Here is a 21,878-nt window from a genome sequence, read left to right on the forward strand (position 1 = left end):
GCACTTGTCTGTGATTGGCTGCATGGCTTCGGAGTTCAAGATCGTGTCAACTACAGCTTCTGCATGGGTTTACCATAGTAAAACCCTTATCAATGATTAAAACAAACGGAGTCAGGCACACTGAACTATGCATTTAGTGGTATATTTATATTCAGAAACAAAGCAGAACATTGCCTCAAAAATATTCAATCGGTATTTTAATCGAGTAAAATGTTGAGCGCATTTTCTACAGCAGTGGCCTTCAGCCCATGATTGAAGACCACTGTTCTACAGCGTTCAAGTCTGTTTAACATATCTTGTATGAAAGTGGACATGATGACAAAACAAACATTTGTGTTCATTATAATAAATGCAAATTGAGGTTTACATTATCCATATTGTAAAATAAATAAATACAATACGTGTTGACAATCAGGAAGAAAAAAAAACTTGCCACAAACTCCAGAGTTGGCTTTTATATAGTGTCTGTCTATTACTATGTCAGAAATAAACATAATCCATCTTATTGTTGAAAACACTATGAATTGATTAAAATCTTTAGGCCAATTTGCTAACAATGGCCTGGTTAAGTGTGTTCAGTTGATTTGACCATTTATCTAACCCAATGTACAGTGCACCTCCTCTTTTCTGATGATCCAGCTCTAAAAGTTGGTTGACTTGGTCAATTCGGCCATTGATTGTGCTGGAAGGCGAAAATCCAAAATGTTAAAAAATTTCTCCTACGTCATCATATCAATGAACCACTACTTTTTGTTTATCAAATAAAAATATACATTATGTTGTTTTACAACATTCAACATCAACTTACCTGTCTAGAATGCACTGTACCAGCAAGCTCTCAACATCTGACACGTCAATGTTTAACTCCTTAAGTAGACAAGAAAATATTTTTTTTGCAATCAATTCAGTTTCAATGTTTCATGCTTTCAAACTGAAAAGAGATCTTGGAGTGATCTTACCTTTGAGATAAAAGGGATGTGTATTCTAGTGTAAGGCTTGATCACCTTGATGAGCACTTGTGTTCTAATGTTACGTAACAACTCTGCAAGACAAGTCAGAAAAAAGGACTGATCAACGGTAATACTAAAATGTATTTAAATTGACAAAATGTACACTAAACATTTGAGCAATATAAAAGTGAATGAAAATGACTAAAAGTATAACAAAATTTAAAAAACAAGAATACCTTCTATGTGTTCTCTTATAAACGGATCATCCATTATGTTGCTGTGATTCGTCTTCAGAATTGTCTCAAACTCTGTGATGTCATTGTTTTGGTAGGCACTAGAGAGAGAAAAGTATATTAACATGTGCAATTTGTTACATTTTTTGTTTGTTCAACATTTCAAAACAAAACTCTTTACCACAGAACTGTTTTTTTTGTTTTTGTTTTGCATACTTACCTTACCAAGTTTGTCATGGCAAGAATGTCTGGGTCATTTTTATATGGCTTGGCCTATGAAGAGAGATTTACATGAACAGATTACCAAAATGTCATGCAAATACAATTACCAAGGCACATCATAAATAACTAGCATTCCAGTGCCTGGAACACAATGACTTGTATGACTTAACCCATACATAAATGTTTTGGGGTGTAATGATCTTACTTCTTGAGAGTCAAAGGGGTTGATTCCAGATTTCATCAGCATATTGGCCAACACCAGGTATTTCAGACAGGTGGTTCTTCTAGGGCTTCCGGATTCGTCATAATTTTTGAAAGCTTCAAAGAAGTCTGTGTGAGCCTTCTCAAATTCACCTTCTCTTAGATGCATTTTGCCTCCACATTCTGAAGACGAGAAACAACACAGTTAGTAATTATTTCCTAAAATGATAATGCTAAAATGATAATGCTCTAAAACATACAACAGACATAAACACTGATCATGTGCTGTCTATGAGTTACTTTTCTGTATAAAACACTGAACCAAGGAGGTGTTAAATACATTTTTGGAGGAAGTGTACCTCTGATCACTCCCATGATAAGAGGATGTGGGATGGCAGATTTGATGTGCAGGGACTGTTCGTACAGGGCCTTCTGCTTCTTGTTGTTCTTCTGTGCTGTGTACATCTGAATCTCAAGGGCGTAAATCTCCAGTAGCTGAGTTCCTTTCTTAAGATCATCCTCCCCATCATCCGTCTATAATAAACCAGTGCATAGAGTGAAAGCAATCAAACGTGATTAAATCATCATTCGTGACTCATTTGACTTCATAACAATGCATCTTATGGGCTCAGGTGGCTGAGCGGTTAGGGAATCGGGCGATTAATCAGAAGGTTGCCGGTTCGATTCCCAGCCGTGAAAAATGACGTTGTGTCCTTGGGCAAGGCACTTCACCCTACTTGCCTCGGGAAAATGTCCCTGTACTTACTGTAAGTCGCTCTGGATAAGAGCGTCTGCTAAATGACAACAAATTAAAAAAAAAAAAATCTTTACCTGACATGACTGGTGAAGCTGCCTGAGAATCCTCTGAAGCTTCCCATACTCCTCTCTCTCCAGGTACAGCTTCCCAAGCTTGACAATCACAGAAACAGGGCAACTGAACGATCTGTCAATAACTTTACAATTGATCCCTTAATATAGTTTGCATTGTACAAAAAGGACATATGCCAACAAATAATGGTAAGAATAGGAAAATTATTCTGAGTAATTTAGTAGGAACTGGCTTTCTTGTCGTTATTTCTGTACCTTAGTGTTCGTCTTAAACCAAAGCCTGTCATTTTTGGCATCTTTTAATGCATCCAAAGTTGTTTCATAAAACTCCTGCAGCAAGTCCATCTGTAAGTAAACAAAGATCAGTAAAACAGGCATACTGCAAACAAACAGTTTGGATAATGACAAGAATAACCACACATAAGTTGTAAGACTGTATCAAATACCTGTTTTGATGTTGAGATATAATCAAGGATCGAATTAATGGACTTTTCTGAGTAGTTCCTTGTAACTGCACTCCGAATGTAGGTTAAAAGCTGTTTGTACCTATTCATCATTTCAGGAAAGTTTGTCTGTAGATAAATAAATACATATTAGAATAGTATTCTGGCACAAACGATGGGCTTTGAGTTTTTGAACGATGAGTTTTTGTGACAGCAGGGTAGAGAAATCGAAACACTGATTACCAGTTTAAAGTTTATCTTGATCATTTGTTTCAAGGCCTTGAACCCCCATTCTCCTTTTTCACCTTCAAGTTCCAGCACCTGGATATCAGAGACATGAACTTTACAGCAAGATGTGTACCAGTTTGCACACTACCCTATATATAAACGACCATCTTGCTTATACCTTTTGAAAGCTACTGAGAGCCGCCTTGGGGTCGTCTTCTTTCAGTGCCTTCGAGTTGTAATATTGATTCTCCAAATCAACATTGGGTTCGGAGTTGCTGTCCTCCGAATATTCCTGAGTGAGGCGGTATTATAGGACACACTGTCATAACATGATGTCACTATGCTGCTATACTCTGTTATACCCTGCTATACGCTAAGATCCTGCATCCCGGACATCACCTGCTACTTGTTAGCTAGTCAAAAGGGTTGAATAGAATTGTAACATTAAAAAACACACTGGTTACACAATTGTGTTAGCTAAACTTACAGAGCAAACTAGATGGTTTGCTAGCTTGCTAGCTTGCTGGCTAGGACTAGTAGTGCTAGTAAGTTGTAATTTGTGACTATGTGCATTGTAAACCTGTAGCTAGCCATATTTATCGAGACAATAACGAGCCATTATTTACTTACGCTTACCAGATCATAATCTTCCTCATCGTCGCACATGAAGTCATCTTCCATATCGGACATGCTTCACAAATGTAGCTAGGCAAGCTCGCGGGCCAGATCTTGCAGTCACCACTCCGTTCTGAACCACCTTGTTGTTCTCGACGTCGTGGGTGCGACGTCATCCCCCCACAGTGCTTTGCAGAGAGCATTCCTATTATTTGAACTAGCCCGGATTTCAGAGTCTTCCGCGTTATCATCCTCTCTGATATTATATCTAACAAGTGACATAGTGTCACCTATATAGATACAGTCGTCTCAGAGACTGATACTTTTCTAAACGGCTAGAATTTCAGTTTGCAGAAGTGATTTTCAAAGATTAGCTTTCGTATTTCCGGGATACTCTTGTGACAGTCAGCTGATACTTTGTTGTATTCATTCAGTCTCAGACATTGCAGCCAGCTTAGAGTTAAGTACATCTATTGTAACAATTAGTATTTTTTGAGGGGCAAAGTGATTAGATAAGAAATGGCCACACATCCACCGAAGTTACAAGTTGTGATGACTTCAAATGAAAGGTGAGTTAATCTTAGCTAAATTCACAGAACACAAAACGAATCAGCATTGATAACAAATATACCTTCAAGTAAGAGCGCATTTTATCAGTTGGCCAGAGCTGCTGTACTGATCCAGTCTGTTAAGCTACTCCCTACTTATGTATTTTCCACTGTCCTATTTACAGGTTGCAAAACTTAAAAAAGACCTTTCAAAAAATGTATGGAGAGCCTCCCCAGTTCTATGCCTGTGCTCCTGGGAGAGTTAATTTAATAGGTGAGAGGAGTAACAGGAATTTTGCAGTCCAAATTGTTAGTAAAACTTAACTGAGCCTCATTATATGACTTGATTATCAGGGGAGCATATTGATTACTGCGGCTATGCTGTTCTCCCAATGGCGATTGAACAGAATATTCTTGCAGCGGTCTCAGTCAACGATTCCCAAACAATTCAGTTGGCTAATGCAAATCCCAAATACAAGTAAGAGACATCATCAATCTAAATGCAGATGTTGTTTCTTTTGTTCTTCGTTCGTTTTCCAACCAAAATGTTGTGGATGTTTTGCAGGGATTTCACCGTCTCTAGCAAGGATATCAGGATCGACCAAGACAACCCACAGTGGCATTATTACTTTCTCTGTGGTGTTAAGGGCGTTCAGGTAAAGGGGTGTACTGAACAAACAAACATGAATATCATTCTGGTTTTACCATAAGAATGATCATAGAATTAACTTTATCTAATAGTAATCCAAGTCATTGTTTAATCATTACTAGGGCATTAAGTAGGGAGTCAGGTGGCTGAGCGGTGAGGGAATCGGGCTAGTAATCCGAAGGTTGCCAGTTCGATTCCCGGCCGTGCCAACTGACGTTGTGTCCTTGGGCAAGGCACTTCACCCTACTTGCCTCGGGGGAATGTCCCTGTACTTACTGTAAGTCGCTCTGGATAAGAGCGTCTGCTAAATGACTAAATGTAAATGTAAATTACTAGGATTACTTGGGGTTGTCTCCTCTGGCTGGGATGCGGTGTGTGGTGGATGGGATTGTCCCTCCTAGTTCAGGACTTTCCAGTTCAAGTGCCCTGGTGTGCTGTGCAGGTCTCCTAACAATGGAGGCTAATCACGAGTCTCTCTCTAAGGTAAAATGTGTGTTAACAGGGAAAGTTTAAGATCGATGCATAACAGTAGCCTACAAGTTGACTAAATGCAAAGGACCCATTTTGTGTCCTCCAGGTGGCGCTTGCTGAGATCTGTGCCAAATGTGAGGGCTACATTGGCACAGAGGGAGGTGGTATGGACCAGTCGATCTCTTTCCTGGCAGAGGGGGGAACTGTAAACAATCATTACAATTCACATATCTCATGACTAGCACAACACTTAAAGTCATACTACACATTTTGACTTTGCAGCTCATGTCCGTGCATGGTTTCTATACAGAGTTTTAACGTGAGGGAATTGAGTAAAGTCATGTTTAACAGAAATCTTGCAGTCAATTTCACTGTTTTGTAATAGAGTTGTTTGTCTGTTGTGTCTCAGGCAAAGTTCATAGAATTCCACCCTCTGCGGGCCACTGACGTCAGGCTCCCTGAAGGAGCGGTGTTTGTCATCTCTAACTCCTGCGTAGAGATGAACAAAGCCGCTACATCTCACTTCAACATTCGTGTCGTAGAGTGCCGGATAGCCACCAAGGTAATCTGGTGCTGTTCCCTTAATCCCAAAAGTCACGATGCCAGGAGTTCAGTCAGTGCTCCGAAACTATGTGTAAAGAAAACACAAGACAGAGAATATTGGCAAGTGCCAGACAGAATATTTAACACAGGTATAGATGAGTAAGAAGTATGAGTAAGTTCGAGTAATCAAGTGTTAGAGGAGTTAGAGTGCAGCGTTAACTGAGGAGGCTGGTGTGAACTCAGATACTGGCCAAGGCCCGGGGCCTGGAGGGGAACAACCTTCTGAAGCTGGCTGAGGTCCAGACGCAGCTAGATGCCTCCCTGGAGGAGATGCTGGGCCTGGTGGAGGAGGTGCTGCATCCGGAGCCCTACAGCAGAGAGGAGATCTGCAAGGCCCTGGGAATCACCTCTGAGCAGCTGTGTGTGGACCTGCTCAGTGCCAACACCCAGCATGGTGAGAGACTGTCAAAAGCAATGCTAGCCCGTCTCAAAAGAGCATAATCAGTTCATATATTGAATAAATGGATTTGGGCTGTCCAGGAAGTAGCATGTCCACCTGTCACTAATCATCTCACTATTGTGTGAATATAAGACAGATTTGATATGCATGGAGCTCTCCTCTCCCCTGTGTTTGGCAGTGACCCACTTCAAGCTGTTCCAGCGTGCCAGGCATGTTTATGGTGAGGCCGCTCGGGTGCTCCAGTTTAAGAGTGTGTGCGATTCTGCACCAGCTGGGGCCATTCAGCTCCTAGGAGACCTGATGAAACAGAGCCACGCAAGCTGCAGGGACCTATACGAGTGCAGCTGCTCTGAACTCGACCAACTTGTGGACATATGTCTGTAAGTACAACAGATTGACTCCCTTTTTCAGCTGTTAAAACGAAAGGTAACAAATGAATGCAGCCGACTCATTTCATATTTAAAATTGACGTGTCAACATGCTATATGTATTCATGTTGAGAATAGAAGTGCTTCTTTTGGCTCCAGGAACTCGGGGGCTGTGGGCTCTCGGCTTACAGGGGCCGGGTGGGGAGGCTGTGCCGTCTCCATGGTACCCAGTGAGAAGGTGGAGTCCTTCCTGCAGAAGGTTAGGGAGCAGTACTACATGCCAGATTCCCGACGAGGGGCTCTGGAGAAACAGAGTCTGTTCGTGTCCAAGCCTGGAGGAGGAGCAGCCATTTTTCTTGAAGAGTGATGTGGAGGAAGTGATGTGGAGGAAGTGATCTTTTCACCTGCTTTTGACCGGATGATGTGCTAATGTCTTGACGAAGTGGATGACCTAACTTCATGCCACACTTTTAAAGATTTTTCATAATTAATGGTGGGTAAAACTGTTGCACAACATAAGGAAGGGAATTCAGCTTTTATACTTTTGTGTAATGTTCAATTATTAAGTGTTGAGGTCAAAATTGCTATTGACAATCAAAAGCAGTTATAAACGTATAATTTATCAGACTAGTAATTACAAAGGGAATTTAGTACTTTTTCTCTGACACTGCATCTATTGCTGCATTCTTGGAATTACATTTTAAAGGGGTTCTCTCATGACACTGTGTACATTCCAATAGTAAAGTATACAATTTACATTTACATTTATTCATTTAGCAGACGTTTTTATCCAAAGCGACTTCCAAGAGAGAGCTTTACAAAGTGCATAGGTCACTGATCATAACAACGAGATAGCCACAAAACATTGCGAGTAGCCAAAACATGAAGCACACATTGTGAACAACCAAAGTAAGTGCCCAAAGGGAAGAACCATAAGAGCATGTAGTTAAACAAGTTACAATTAAACAATATGAACTGCTATAAGTGCAAGTGTACCTGTGGAAAAAAAAGACAAGCAACAATAATAAAAAACAATATATCACAGCGAGTACAAACAATTTTAAATCAGTTACCACTAACCACAAGAGCAACAAGTCTCTGAGCAAGAGTCATTGTGATCCTTGAGGAAACTAACATCGGGTCAAGCGAACCATTCCTAAGTACCATTGTACTCCCGATTTATAATGGTTACAGTGATGTATGTTTGCTATTTGGGGTGTAATTTCAATAAATAGTTTATGTATGAAGAATATCAACAAGAAGTTTATTTTGTGCAGTATATAAATCTATACCCATCACAAAAGAAAATAAGTAAGTCATTGAAATTGCTTTGCTTGATGAGAATATGTAGAAGCAACATACGTGGAAACAAGAATCCATCTTCGGCTTTTCGAAAATATAAATGTACGTAATAAACATTTGAATGGTAGCACTTAAGGTGTAAAGTACAGGCAGGCAATAAAAACAGCAAACCCAGGAAGAGTGTGCATTCAGCACATTGGGAAATTAGGTTAGAAAGTGCTGACTGCAAGAGCATCAACGTTATCCTCAACATCAAGCTTTCACCATGTTTGGATTTCCACTGAGTAGGTGCAGAGACTGCAGAACACCTTTAAGGAGAGTCTTGATTCTTTATATTCTTTATATTTTAACAAAGACAAAGGTTTTTTTAAACTCCTACATAAAATGAGCTGCAAAAGGAACAGCTTGTCTCCATTCACTGTTCTTCTTTTGTTCATAGGCTGAGCGTCTTTCGTTCTCTGCTTCCTGAACCTGATCCTGGTTGAGGTATCCATATCAAATGAAAGCACTGTGCATTGAGAATAATTTAATATAAAAAGTTGGCCTGAGACAACTTTGTTTCATTCACTGTCAATAGCAAAATGTTGTCAAACATATGGATATTCAATACATATTCTACCAATAATTCTGTTTTTGTATATACAGACTGTAAATCATTACATTTTACAAAGACGTACAGTTCAGTACACAATTCATCACATTGAGTATGCAGTCCATTTAAGTCTGTAGCACATGGTCGTTGACCCGAATCCACAGGGACTCACATCATGCAACCCTGCGCTGATTCCTTCGGGATTCATGCGCTGGTGATGTTTGTGTGCGGTGATAATCAGTCAGGTGTCAGGTGGCTGAGCGGTTAGGGAATCGGGCTAGTAATCTGAAGGTTGCCAGTTCGATTCCTGGCCGTGCAAAATGACGTGTCCTTGGGCAAGGCACTTCACCCTACTTGCCTCGGGGGGAATGTCCCTGTACTTATTGTAAGTCGCTCTGGAGAAGAGTGTCTGCTAAATGACTAAATGTAAATGTAATCACACAGAGAGTCCTTCCTCAGTGTGCTGCTTGTCCAGAGGATGGTCCGCGCTCAAATACCTACTCTCTGAACCCCCAGTACCTTCATCAGAGACACTTGTTATGTCATTCTTCCTCAATCCGGTACTGAGGCACCTGGGGCTGTCCTGGGGCCCTCCGGCTGATGGAGAGGAGGGGTCAGGGGTCACCCTCATGTTCTTCCCTGAGGTGATGAGCTCCCCGTACCCTTGCTGATGAGCGAAGGCGTAGGCTGAGCGCCGAGAGCTGGTCCTGCGTACACGCCGCAGGTTCTGCTGCTGCGGCGCCTGCTTCCTGCTGGCCTGCTGCAGGCGGCGTACCTGCGGGGACACAAGAACATCACGTGGAACCCATGTGTAGTTTATTTAGCAGACACGTACAACCAAAGTGATGTACAAGGGGAGTAAGTAACCTGTGGCCTTTAAATCTGCAGTGACATGCCCTCCCACTGAGCTACACCCACCCCCAGCACCTAATAGCACTGCGAGTCACATCTTCACTGAAATTCCCTGTACTACAAGCATGCCTTTTCACAATAGCAATGTACAGGATATTAGAAAGTTAAATTACATCGAATTGAAAGGATTTCTGAGTTTTCTTCTCTCACTACAATTGTAAACCAAGTAAAATATTAGAGTTTGCTTAAAGTTCTCTTTACCTTCTCAGTTTGTGTGGGATGAAGGTCGGCCCTTAGGAAGCGAACAGCCAAACCCGGCATAACACACACCACAGTGGTGAGCAGAATGACCAGCCACACAGTCTTCTGACTAAGGCAGTGCCTGGCAGCTCCTGTTGACACATTAGAACGACACAAACTAGGTCACCAGTTTCTTTATAGAAACTTGAAACTCTTCAAAGAGTTCATTTGAAGAGTTTTACACTCACCAATAAAAGAGAACTGGCTAGGAAAAATGCCAAAAATGCCATCACTGTGCAAAGCAAATAATATGGCAAAGTAGACGGCCAGACTACCCCACACAAAGAAGTGATTCACACCAGTCCAGTAGTTCGTGATCAGTCCAATCTGTGAGAGGAAAAAACAATAACGTACTCTAGACATACGTACTGTATCAGTGTATGGTTTTAACAAAATTCACTATCTGTGAATAACAAAGATTACTGACACAGTCCCTGTAGGTTGAAACACTGTCACACCCCTGCATGAACAACAGGTTTTACTTTGAGAGCCACTAAACAATGAGAGGACATGTAAACAAACCCATCTCCTTCTCTTTGACATAAAATAGGGCAAGTACAGCACGGCACTGTAATATTTTGATCTTACCTGGACACTAACCACAATGACTAAGGACGTCGCTATGGTGACAGCAAATGCCTGCTGGTCAGAGATGTGGGAACCATCATCCCCCACTGAGATGGAGAAAGCTCCGTAAGGGATGAAAAATAGCAGAAAAGAGGTGCACATCCCCTGCAGGGTGCAGAGAAAAAACTCCCTCTTGTTGAACAGGAGGTTGAGCTGTCCAGGCCTGTATAAACTTGGGTATCTGCGGCTGTTCTGCTCATTGACGTCCTTAGAAAAACAAACGTACAGTCTATTGTGAGCAACGTCTGTTTGTTTGACCTGATTATACGTTATCAACTAATGTGATGTATTCTAGGTTGGATGGAGAGGAGTGTTAGTTATTTTAGGAAGATTTAGGATGGATGACGCACCATAGGGTCCTGGAGGAAGTGTATTTTGAAAAGGGATGTCTAAAAAACATTACATGGCATGTTCGATATTCACCTGTCTTACGGGACAGAATCTTGAAAAGAAAAACAAATAGGAAAGTAAAAGATGGCTCAGGAAGTTGCCATAGGAACTGCTGAAAGATAAATGGACTTTAGTCCGGTGTGGAAGAAAACAAAAATTGTTTTGAGAAAAGCCTGATATCGGTTCTTATTATCATCATTTACATCGTTATCCTAAATCCTAATGAATTGAGTGAACCTGTAAATTATAATAATTACAATATCAAAAGTATTATAGAAAAGGTTTTACCTGATCAAATATGCCCACAGCAAGGACTGGCAGGGATGTATAGACTATATTGAAGAGGGTAATAAACCACTGGTCATAAATAGTCTGAGAAAATAAGGGATAAAGGGATTAATTTAATAAAATGCTAGTATTACATTTGTCTGACACAAATTCTTACCTAAATGTGAAATATGAAAATGTCTCACCTGTGCTGAAAAACCACAGAAGAACCCAAACCAGAAATGCACCAACGTGAAGGCAAAGTTCTTGTAAAAGAAATAACACAGGAAGTTGCACATACGAAAGTAAGACCAGCGTCCGTGCACCAGTAGGAGGCGCTGCAGGAAGCGGAACTGGGCAAAAGAGTAGTCAGAAGCCAGAACAGCCTGCATGCCCTCCTGTCCACTTATGCCAACTCCAATGTGGGCACCTGCGGGCACAGCACTACACAGTCAGACAGGAGATTGTACAGATATTCAGTGATCTCCATGCTTAGTATTTCAATTATCTTGCAACACAAAAAAAAACAAAAACGTGTCACGCCAGGAGAAGGCCTCACTCTTGATCATGCTGACATCATTGGCCCCGTCTCCTATCGCCAGGGTGACGGCTCTCCTGGACCTCTTCACCAGCTCCACCACCTGGGCCTTCTGCATGGGTGTGACCCTGCAGCAGATGACTGTCTTACACATGCAGGCTGTGTCCAGCAGCAGCTGGTCCAGCTGAGGCAGGAGAGCATGGGCCTGCGGGCAGTCACATTAGACCCTGTTAATGATCATCATCACCACCCTGAAGCGTCAGAGCCGAGCCCCCCTACAGAATCAGCCCGCAGCAGAGCTGCGTGGGGCAGAAGCAGCCTGCAGCAGAGCTGCGTGGGGCAGAAGCAGCCTGCAGCAGAGCTGCGTGGGGCAGAAGCAGCCTGCAGCAGAGCTGCGTGGGGCAGAAGCAGCCTGCAGCAGAGCTGCGTGGGGCAGAAGCAGCCTACAGCAGAGCTACGTGGGGCTGCTTTAGCAGACGTTGTTCCAGGATTAGCGATACCTAAGGGAGCAGCCCTCCTGCAGGGAACTGGGTAGTAATTCGAGGCTGTCACTGGGCTGGGGACTCCCAGCACGCTAAGACTATGCTTCATTACCAACCAGCACAGTGAGCAGCCGGCACAGGAAAACATGACACTGTGCATGTTGTACACGCAGGTCAATGAGTCACATATGAGCATATGCAGTGTTTCCACAAACACGACTAAACCCATTATGAACATGTAGGCAGAAAACAATAGTAAAGGAACACAAAATGACAATGAGATGAATTTGTTGGTTGACTCATTAGATCGGAACACTTTCGGATACTGTGGGAGACCCTTACCAGACTGTGTCCATTGAAAATTAAGGCGTACTCTGCAATAATGGTTTCCTCAAACACTGAGTCATCAAAACACGCATCTGTCTTCTCAACATCGATTCCGTTGCCGACTCGGCTCAGCCCAAGGATGTGTTCCTTGGCACTTCTGAGGAGAGAGGAAAACAGATTTGCAGTTATCTCCCATATATACTACACTGTTAGGGCATTTCTCATAGATTACTACTGGGACCAGTTGGCATAGAGATTGGTACTACTACTAACCTTACTAATCTAACCCTACACCTCTAGGGGTGACGTTTATTTGGGAATAAAAATATCTTGTGCCGGTATAAGACAAAGGAAGGTGTCTTGTTGGGCTCACCTGAGTTGCTGCTGAACCTCCAACAGCGTGTCACCTGAGATGATGAAGACCTCGTTCATGTCATCGCGCAGCATGTTGCAGGAGTAGCCGATGTTCATGGCAGTCTCTGCAACCACACACCACGAAACAGAAGTTCTTTTAGGAGTTAACAAGGATAGTTTGAATCATATAAGTATTTATATTTATGTGTTTACCTAGTTTGTCCCCAGTGAGGACCCATATCTTAATGTTAGCCAGGCTTAAACAGGCAATGGTTTCAGGTACTCCGTCCTGAAGTTTGTCCTCCACTGCTGTAGCACCTAAGAGCTTGAGACAGTATAAGGGATCTGAATCAATAAATGTTATGAAATCTGTTTAGAGCTACGATAAAGCTGACAGTTTGGCAGATCTTACCTTTAGGCCTTGTTCGATCTCCTCATAGAGTCCAGTAAGGAGATCCTCCTGGTTCTCTATCACAGTCCTGGCACTGTGGAGTTTCTTAATCCACTCTTCAAAATAATCTTCATCCAAATCTTTGTAGGCCAGAGCCAGTGTCCTTAGCCCTTCTCCAGCAAACTCCTACAACACACGTATTCTGATTATTAAATACTCTGAACATTGTTGCATGGTAAACATAAAGTATGTTGTTGTGTGCTAATTGGAAAACAGAAAATATACTCTTCCTTTGATTTGTATTTTCTATTTAAACTGTAAAGAACATACGTTTAGATGCTCTGAGGTAGTGTACATTAAATCTTCATTTGAAGAGTCCAGTCGGTCAAAAATGATGGTGTCAGCTCCTTTAGTGTACAGCTTGATGTGTCCCTGTGTGTTCCTCACTAGATAACAAAGGGATTCAAACATAACTTCATGACATTTTCAGTGACCACCAGCTGATCAAATAACAACCTTATGCCATTGTCTATATGGGAGAGGGCTAGAGAGCATGACTGCATTTCAAGGGGTTGCAGATTCAAATCTCACCCTCTTGTATGTTGTTATGGATAAAAGCATCTAATAAATGAATATGTTTTGTCTTATCTTAAGAGTATACTTTCTACAACATAAATATAATTTCTATGTAATGAAGACTTGGAGGGTATTCCAAATATTTAAGAAAAAATACTGCAAATCATCTAAATGCTTTACTCTTAAGTTTAAATGTAAGCAAACGAGAACCTTGCTTTGAAAAATGAAGACCTAACCAATGACACTCATTCTCTTGCGCACGTTGTTGAAGTCCAGTATAGCCAGGAGCTGGTAGGTGATGGCTCTGCCCATTTCATATAGAGTAATGGTCTCTGGCGTTCTGGATCGGAAGACAAACCCGAAGTTGCGTGCAGCCGTGACCAAGGCTCCTTCGTCAGGTGACTGGGCCTGGTATACCAGGTTCCCTTTGTGTGACACAAACAATTCAACATGTCCATCACAAACAACATAGTGAGTCAGGGCTGGATTTACATTTACATTTAGTCATTTACATTTAGTAATTTAGCAGACGCTGTTATCCTGTATTCCGTGTTCTGGATGCTACATCGTGTACTAAAGCAAGAAACCAAGAGAGGGTGTGGTGTGTCACCAAATAGCCCCTGGGTGGGTGCAGTCATATGCACGTAGCCCAGCCAACGTGATACCTTTGGCACAGTTATTTAAATCAGCTTGTTTCAAAGGTTATCTTTATTAATGTCATGCTGACTAGCTAACTAGCAGCAAGACAATATAATGTTGATACTTCATTTTCAGCAGAGATGCAGTGAATTGTATCTAAGTGTTAAGGAATGAAAGAGTTTACTAATAATCCATGTGGATGCGCAGTAATATCCTTAATCGAACTATGAAAAGGTTTGTCATCCAATAAGATTTTGAGGTGAGAACTACCTGTTGCCATGGCAAGAGATGATGCGGTTGATATCAGACGTGAGCGTGCGTGTACCTTCAGTCCTCTCCTCTGACATGACGGTGTGACACAAGGCCAGCAGCCTGAAGAACTCCTGCACAGCGGGCTCCTCTAGTTTGATGGCTTCCACCAGACTGCTGTCATGGAACCTGAATCTCTTGTCACTGAGTGGATTGAAGGAGAAGTCCACACAGGCGGTCTTCTGGAGGTGTATAGACCAATACGGAAGGTTAGTATTTGATGGTCTTCCCACCGCACGTTCATGGTATTCTACCTGCTCAAGTTCTCCAGTGTTACCTCCGTTATTTCTACTCTCTGGCCAAATTCATCGTAAACGTCACCTGAAGGAGGACAAGGATTACAGCCTGTTCAAAGGACAGACACATCTCAGAGCAGCCTCGTCTACATGACGCGCAGCCTGACGTACCATAGGTCCTCCCATTGATGGAGCACTTGTTGAAGACCATGATGTTCTGGGTGAGGGTTCCTGTCTTGTCAGAGAAGATGAACTCCACCTGGCCCAGCTCCTCGTTCAAGGTGGTGGTGCGAGCCTCTGCCGGAGTGTCATTCTGGGCATAGTACATCTTCCTGTCCCAGTTAATGAAGTAGCTGTGGCCCAGTCGAAGAACCTCAACACTGAAAATGAAATGAGGAACTGTTGGACTGCTGTGCTTTTAGGTAACATTTAAGTATTAAACAAGGCCATCGGGCAGCTTCTGTGTTTATTAAATTGTTTGTGTTACCTCTGCTATTACTTAATATGTAACTTATGTACGTAAACTGAATACTTGACTTGTCGTCTGGATTAATAAAGTGAATTGAATTTACTGAGTTGAACAACTGTATCATGTCTATACATTTGAATTATTATTTTTATTGTTTTATGTTGTTTCTGTTCTAAGTTGCCACCCTTACCTGACGTAGAGTGAGATGGGTACGACTGTGTTCAGGATGATTACATAAGACCAGAAGGTGAGGAAGCCAGAGAACACAACGTTGTTCAGGGGCTGATCCCAGAGCAGATACACCCGGAAACTTCTGCCAACCCTCTGCTCCCAGATGGTGTTTCCGATTGCCAAAACGACTCCCATGCAAATAAGAAAGCCAAAGATCTGAAGGCGGAGATCAATGCATTTGTATTAAAAACACACTACATTCAGAACTGAGCTTGATTTCTTGCATCCCTTTGTACTAAATGAATACATACATTTCTCTAGAGAATACAAGAAATATCTCACCCATAAAACTAAGGTGTTCATCAGTTTATCAATACTGGTCCTTTTGAATGTAGTCCTCCCACAGTTCTGCATCAGCTTAGTTTGCAGTCCTAAATTAAGCAGATATTTCAGGTATCCAGACAAAAAAACAATATATAATGGTATGCCGTTGTAATAGATAATGACCTCAACATACCAGCAAAGATGACCATTCCAAAGCACCACTCTGTGTTTCTGAGGACGCATCCTCGGAGAAGCATTTTATCATTATCCAGTGGATACTTGTTATCTCTCCAGCACAGCGCTCCTGTAAACTTGTCCAGTTTGTTATTTGGAGGTTCGCATATTACTTCCCCTGAGGAACACAGATGACACAGATTCACCACAGGAAACCCGACACTAAAGCTTCATGTGTACTGTACATCAGTGCTGTTCAGAATAATCACCTAACAAGAAAAATAATTATAGGAATGTTTTTTCACTGGTGATGGTAAAAAAAAAAATCACTATGAATTAGTTAGATGTGTGATAACTTAAAAGAACCTTGAGAGAGAGCAGCTCTTTCACCAATTAATAATAGCTTAGAGAAAGCAATGGAAATATATCACTAAGCATCGGGACATAAAAGTGCATGAAAAGCATTAAAGTACTGTATATCAAACACTTGTAAATTAATTGAGTAATACAAGCAAACCTAAGGTCAATAGAATCACACAGGAAGGGTGGGAGCCAAGGACATTTGACATTCATTGCAAAGGTCTGCATACACAGAATACATAGGGAGTCAGATGGCTGAGTGGTGAAGGAGTCGGGCTGGTAATCTGAAGGTTGCCAGTTCAGTACCCTACTTGCTTCGGGGGGAATGTCCCTGTACTTACTGTAAGTCGCTCTGGATAAGAGCGTCTGCTAAATGACTAAATGTAAATGTGAATACTGTGAAAGCATCACCATCAAAATCAGCCAGCTTTGAGATGTCTTCTCCCAGGTCTGAGGTTGCCGTCAAAGCCTGCCGAACCTTCAGATTAGTTTCTCTGTGTAGACAAACACAGAGACCTTACCGGTGGTAACATACAAGGATAAGCGTTCCCTGACTGTGGAGTTCGGTTTGTGTTGGGGATTCGTGATTCGTTTGCACAGGACAGAACGTGGAGAGACGTTTACTGAAGACGTGTTGAGTAATCACTCAAGACGGTCAGAAAAATACGAAGCGACTCGACCTCAAAACAGAAATGAGTTCACACAGTTTACCCCTTCAACACTTCACTGTTTCTACTGTGACGCCTGTCCCATCACAACGCATGACACACTGGCGTCAGAACTGGACACTTACCCATCTAGTTCTGCAGTCTCAATATAGCACAGTCCATAAGGCTCACAACTGGAGAGCAGCAATATGTCTGCCTATGGAGACCAAAAACAATAAACCATTACTTCAATGAAAGTCAAATGTAGCAGAATATAATCGGATGTAAACATGGATCAAATCAACCAAATCATGGACAGTGATGAATCTATGTGACTTGTGAATATTCACTATGTGAATCTTTGCGCGAAAGGTTATGTTGTGCACTCACATGATAATGTATCTATTAAAATCAACTTACAGCTACAAACTGGTTATTTTCCATCTTGATGATATCTCCAACACGCACATTCATCCATTTTTCCTTCTGCAAACTAGAAAAAAAAGCTATTTAATATGGAGTTTAATCCCATCACATGTGATGAACAACTTTGTTATATTATAATTAGTTTTATTAAATAGATATCCACAACAGGAGTGATATCCAATTGAGAATTGTAGCACCAGTCTAGCTATTTGGCCAACTTCTCCACTGCAGTACATCTAGTGAAGTTTGGACTTACCTGCCCCTGACGAGCACCTGGGACTGGCGGTTGTTGACCTGTTGATCACTCTTATGGCGGAACTTAAATCATGTGGTGTAAAGGCATACAGTTATTAATAACCCGGTTAGCTGGTGAAAGTGATTGACAGTGCATCAGCGTGAACAAGTTAAGAGTGTCAGTTTAAATTGTGTGATGAACTCACATAGTCATCGGAGGCATCTTTCACTGCTGTGATGACCAACACTAACACCAAAGGCACAATGGTGGTGAACCAGGAGAGAGAGGAGATATCTGGAATTAACTACAAACACAGACAACTGTCTTAATTTAGTTTGAAATAAAAACAGTGTTCGAATTTTCAGTTGGGAAATTAATTCCATGTTCATAAAAAGTATGCATCCAGGTATATGGGAAGCAAGATGTTTTCTATATAGAAAGGTTACATTCCCACCTGTAATATCAACAACACAAAGAAGTACGCATTCGCAACCCTCTGGAACTGCTCAAACAAATTGATTGGCAGGAAGGTAAATATGTTGTACTTTGAGGTTTTGATATGATTGTCCTGGAAAAAAGAACATTCAGAATTAATACATTTTAACCCAATTACAGATTAAACCCACAAGACAAATCTCAAGGCAATTTCCTAAGGCCTCTTCCATAAAGCGAGTTCACAGAATAAGACAGGTTTTTGTCAGTTACTTTCCTTGACATAATCCTGGTTCACTCTGTAAACTCGCTTTTTTGACAGGTCCATGTTTTCCTCTAATGGAGTTCACTCACAGTGTATGAAAACTTCTCATTGTAAGCCTGATCATTGGCTTTTACATGACGTTCTTCCTCTGAAAACAAAACAAAAAACGCAGTCAAGACAATACCCTCAATTCAGCTTTTTAGGTAGATTATTTTTGGTGCTCAAGAACAATTGTGAATTTTACCCATGTACTCTGTTCCAGAGAAGAATATTTCCTAAATGTATGCACACTTTCAGGAGTCTTAAACACAAATCTACTGCACAATCGAGTAGGCCTGTTATTTTACATACTATCAGTCCTTAACTATCAAACAAAACACAGGACTCAAGAATATGAAGCATCCAAAGCCAGAGGATCAGAACAGTAACAGCTGCTTGGCTCTATGATAGTCCATCCACACCTTTGAAGTATACAGTAACCTGGCAACGGCAATCTGTCAATTGACTCTATAACTCTACAGTGTCCAGCATTTCTACCATGCAAATTCCAGCATTTTCTCTGTTACATTAACATTCTCAGCTACCTCTATGCCATTACATTTTGTCACTGTCAGTTAACATTAGTTAGCCTTTTCTTGACTGGTAGACCAAAAGCAGACCAAATGCTAAATGCATGTCCAATGTCATAAATACAACAGTATCTCACTGATGTACAAACTGCTTGCACAAAAAGTCATGAACCCACACTGCATTAGCTGATTGATCTCTCTGGTGGTTCCACCCATGTGAGAAGTTTCCGGTATGTGGAAACTGTCCAGACTTGCCTTGACGTTACAGTCACGGTTTTGGAATTAATCTCAGTGAAGATTTTCCAACAAGATAAACAAATGGAGATTACATTGATTTCAAGTATAACATACCTCTATGGATTCATCCAGCCTCTAAACAATCAACCAACAATGTATGTAAAGACATCTGAACAACAGATGCGTTTTACACAAACACTTTTTAGAGCATTATTACTGTTATTAGACAGAGTTAAAGGAAATCCAAGCACTGATAATAATATATTGATACTCTTTCTTACATTTCCAAGTGGGCAAGCACACATACAGACTTTCCACAGGAGCAAGTTCCACTAACAGAAAACAAAACTGTGTTTCACATCAACCATGGAATAGCCCCGAGCACAACTCCAACCCACACCTGCTTTTTGAAGGTTGGTAAATCATTCCTCAATGATACATAATAGTTCATCCAAGAGATGGACAACACATTCGCAAAGCACAGTGTAACATGAGAAAGGGAACTGCTCATTCTCCACTCAGACTTCCTCAAGCTATCCATTTCTGTGGATAAAATTAATAATTGATTATTCTTGAAATTGGTGTGATGCCTCTGTTCTGTTTACACATTTAGTTAGCTGTAAAATGTATAAATCCTCATAGTGCAAACACAGAAACAAACATCAACATAGAAACCAAGCTATGGATGTATTCATCAACAGATACATTCAAAATCATTATTTTAAGCTGTCCTTCCATAATAATTTACTTGACAACATGACTAAACAAATTCCGTGACACTATCAACCTATAACCATAAATAACATTCAACATTTTACATGTTACCTTCTATCCTATCTTGCTGTGAATTAAAAAAAAAACTAGCATTCGACAACCTTGGTCCAGACATGGGTTCCTAACTGAGAACATTAAGAACTACCCATGAGAACATAAAGATGGCTAATGTAGCCTACCTGCAGGTTTCACCTTCATACCCTCTCTTCTTAAAGAAAAAGGTTTATCAATTGCCACCACTTCGAGCGCACCAGTGAGAGAAATGTGAATACATGACTACCTGGTTTTGGATGCCTAGGAGTTAGTAAGTAGTCTAAATGATGCATAGGTTACAGAAGGTCATGCAGACGTGGGTATAGAGCCAGATACTGTTTACAAGTCCCTCCCCATAACACACACACACACAAACACACACACAGGCATCTTCACTACGGAAGATCTCCCCAAAGAAAGACTGATTAAATAAAATTAAATAAAAATAGTCACTAGTTATTTCATGTTAAATGCACAGCAGAGGATACAAATATTAAAATACCCTGAAGTCTGAAGTGCAACCATTGTGTTATCTGCTCTAAGTGTAATTTCAAGATGAACATTGGAAATCTGTTCTAAAAGTTATTTTTTATTGTCATACCTACCAAAGTAAATATTTCTTCTCCAAAAGGCCATTATATCAGGTGACAACCAGCTGCATCCATAGGGTTTCCTGATAAACATTAAGCAAACCATTAGCAAATATCCTTCACAATCATCTTGATATGAATCTTTAAATATTGAAACTTTTTTGTGAAACTGAGCTTCAGACAATCACAGTTTCTGAGAAGGAATTAGACATGATCCGTGTACAAATGTACCTAAACGCTCTGAAACATGTAGAAAAACCTCGTTTTAGATTCACAAACTTGCTTATGGGAAGAGGTATCAGGCTACTAGCAAATGCAGCGGGATATGTCTAAAACGTAATATTCAATCATGTAGATATTAAGTAGCCTAGTTAACAATAACCTCGGATAAGTAAGAATTTAAATAATCATTCACCACCAGTATATATCAATATTTATTATATGTATTCATTTTTCATACTTTAGTTTTCATTGGTTTGGCGGCCCACTTGTATTACCCTCGCGGACCACAGGTTGGGTGAACTCGGCCATGATACAAGTTACTGTGCTCCTTTGACAACTGTAAGCAGACGTATTCAATAGACTGTAAACCTGTGTTGACAGGTTCCATTCTACTCACGTAAAAGCGGAGTTTATTGCTCAATTTGAAAATGTGTCTTGGAGGAAGCTAATTAATGGATGTATCCCATATTCAAGTATCTATCCTTGTAATTCATATTATTTGATTAAATATTTGAAAAAACCCTGTCACCTACTGCTGGTTATATCGTCGTTTTCAAGCAGATACGAGTGTCTGATATATGTAGGCTATACTGAGCGTTTTCCCATGTATTTTCAATAAAAACCCACTTTCAGCTATGTTAAACCTTTTCACAGACATTGATCCGCAAGGAAGAACCTCATTGATGACAGCTATATACAATCACTGCAATCTATAGCCTAAATCGACGCATACCTTCAGTCCCTTGACATTTGAAGCAGAATAAAATAGCCCGGGCTACTCACCGACCGCATTTTCCATGGGATCTATTGGCTAAACTCATCAGGGTGAAGCCGCAGATATATAACCAGCGTGAAGTGCGAGGATTGTTACTGAGACGATGCTTCCTCTCTCTCTCTCTCTCTCTCTCTCTCTCTCTCTCTCTCTCTCTCTCTCTCTCTCTCTCTCTCTCTCTCTCTCTCTCTCTCTCTCTCTCTCTCTCTCTCTCTCTCTCTCTCTCTCTCTCTCTCT

At 41.1% G+C, this 21,878-nt stretch overlaps 3 protein-coding genes across 4 annotated transcripts; 1 reads left to right on the forward strand and 2 right to left on the reverse strand.

Moving 5' to 3' along the window:
• Positions 1–128: 128 nt before the first annotated feature.
• On the reverse strand, positions 129–3,965 carry cops2 (COP9 signalosome subunit 2). Of its 2 annotated transcripts, none has more exons than XM_062462652.1 (13): positions 3,742–3,965; positions 3,284–3,397; positions 3,121–3,198; positions 2,881–3,006; positions 2,690–2,779; positions 2,438–2,515; positions 1,966–2,140; positions 1,611–1,789; positions 1,404–1,456; positions 1,187–1,284; positions 960–1,042; positions 809–867; positions 129–682 (listed from the first exon to the last, which is right to left on the reverse strand). In XM_062462652.1, the coding sequence occupies exons 1-13, from the start codon at positions 3,793–3,795 to the stop codon at positions 538–540; spliced, it is 1,332 nt and encodes a 443-aa protein (XP_062318636.1). In that variant the 5' UTR covers positions 3,796–3,965; the 3' UTR covers positions 129–537. The 2 variants fall into 2 exon arrangements, with proteins under 2 accessions (XP_062318636.1, XP_062318635.1); XM_062462651.1 differs by having other exon boundaries at positions 3,736–3,965.
• Positions 3,900–8,088, forward strand: galk2 (galactokinase 2). The gene is made up of 10 exons (XM_062462649.1): positions 3,900–4,289; positions 4,454–4,542; positions 4,623–4,746; positions 4,834–4,924; positions 5,254–5,400; positions 5,495–5,593; positions 5,798–5,950; positions 6,175–6,385; positions 6,570–6,771; positions 6,919–8,088. The coding sequence occupies exons 1-10, from the start codon at positions 4,240–4,242 to the stop codon at positions 7,124–7,126; spliced, it is 1,374 nt and encodes a 457-aa protein (XP_062318633.1). The 5' UTR covers positions 3,900–4,239; the 3' UTR covers positions 7,127–8,088.
• Positions 8,005–21,787, reverse strand: atp8b4 (ATPase phospholipid transporting 8B4). The gene is made up of 29 exons (XM_062462648.1): positions 21,653–21,787; positions 20,663–20,730; positions 18,534–18,592; positions 18,202–18,315; positions 17,953–18,051; positions 17,769–17,830; positions 17,507–17,579; positions 17,233–17,303; positions 16,851–16,933; positions 16,099–16,257; positions 15,924–16,012; positions 15,601–15,797; positions 15,113–15,321; positions 14,983–15,026; positions 14,722–14,887; positions 13,994–14,182; positions 13,512–13,627; positions 13,203–13,367; positions 13,004–13,115; positions 12,810–12,915; positions 12,452–12,593; positions 11,649–11,832; positions 11,296–11,519; positions 11,111–11,194; positions 10,394–10,639; positions 9,994–10,132; positions 9,767–9,897; positions 9,098–9,428; positions 8,005–8,898 (listed from the first exon to the last, which is right to left on the reverse strand). Exons 1-29 carry the CDS (start codon positions 21,688–21,690, stop codon positions 8,891–8,893), a joined length of 3,708 nt encoding a protein of 1,235 aa, XP_062318632.1. The 5' UTR covers positions 21,691–21,787; the 3' UTR covers positions 8,005–8,890.
• Between the last annotated feature and the right edge of the window lie 91 nt (positions 21,788–21,878).

This window comes from Osmerus eperlanus, chromosome 5 (assembly GCF_963692335.1).
Source record: "Osmerus eperlanus chromosome 5, fOsmEpe2.1, whole genome shotgun sequence".
NCBI lineage: Eukaryota > Metazoa > Chordata > Actinopteri > Osmeriformes > Osmeridae > Osmerus > Osmerus eperlanus.

What these genes read in the sequence shown, in the direction of transcription:
- galk2 (XM_062462649.1), top strand. Translation starts at nt 4,240, where the DNA reads ATGGCCACACATCCACCGAAGTTACAAGTTGTGATGACTTCAAATGAA. An exon ending in GTGGTGTTAAGGGCGTTCAG is followed by an intron (nt 4,925 to 5,253) that starts GTAAAGGGGTGT and finishes GTAAATTACTAG; the next exon opens with GATTACTTGGGGTTGTCTCC. An exon ending in ATCACGAGTCTCTCTCTAAG is followed by an intron (nt 5,401 to 5,494) that starts GTAAAATGTGTG and finishes TGTGTCCTCCAG; the next exon opens with GTGGCGCTTGCTGAGATCTG.
- atp8b4 (XM_062462648.1), bottom strand. Translation starts at nt 21,690, where the DNA reads ATGAGTTTAGCCAATAGATCCCATGGAAAATGCGGTCG. An exon ending in TCCCATGGAAAATGCGGTCG is followed by an intron (nt 20,731 to 21,652) that starts GTGAGTAGCCCG and finishes AATGTTTATCAG; the next exon opens with GAAACCCTATGGATGCAGCT. An exon ending in AAAATAACCAGTTTGTAGCT is followed by an intron (nt 17,304 to 17,506) that starts GTAAGTTGATTT and finishes TGGTCTCCATAG; the next exon opens with GCAGACATATTGCTGCTCTC.
- cops2 (XM_062462651.1), bottom strand. Translation starts at nt 3,795, where the DNA reads ATGTCCGATATGGAAGATGACTTCATGTGCGACGATGAGGAAGATTAT. An exon ending in TCAAGATAAACTTTAAACTG is followed by an intron (nt 3,007 to 3,120) that starts GTAATCAGTGTT and finishes ATTTATCTACAG; the next exon opens with ACAAACTTTCCTGAAATGAT. An exon ending in TATCATGGGAGTGATCAGAG is followed by an intron (nt 1,790 to 1,965) that starts GTACACTTCCTC and finishes TCTCGTCTTCAG; the next exon opens with AATGTGGAGGCAAAATGCAT.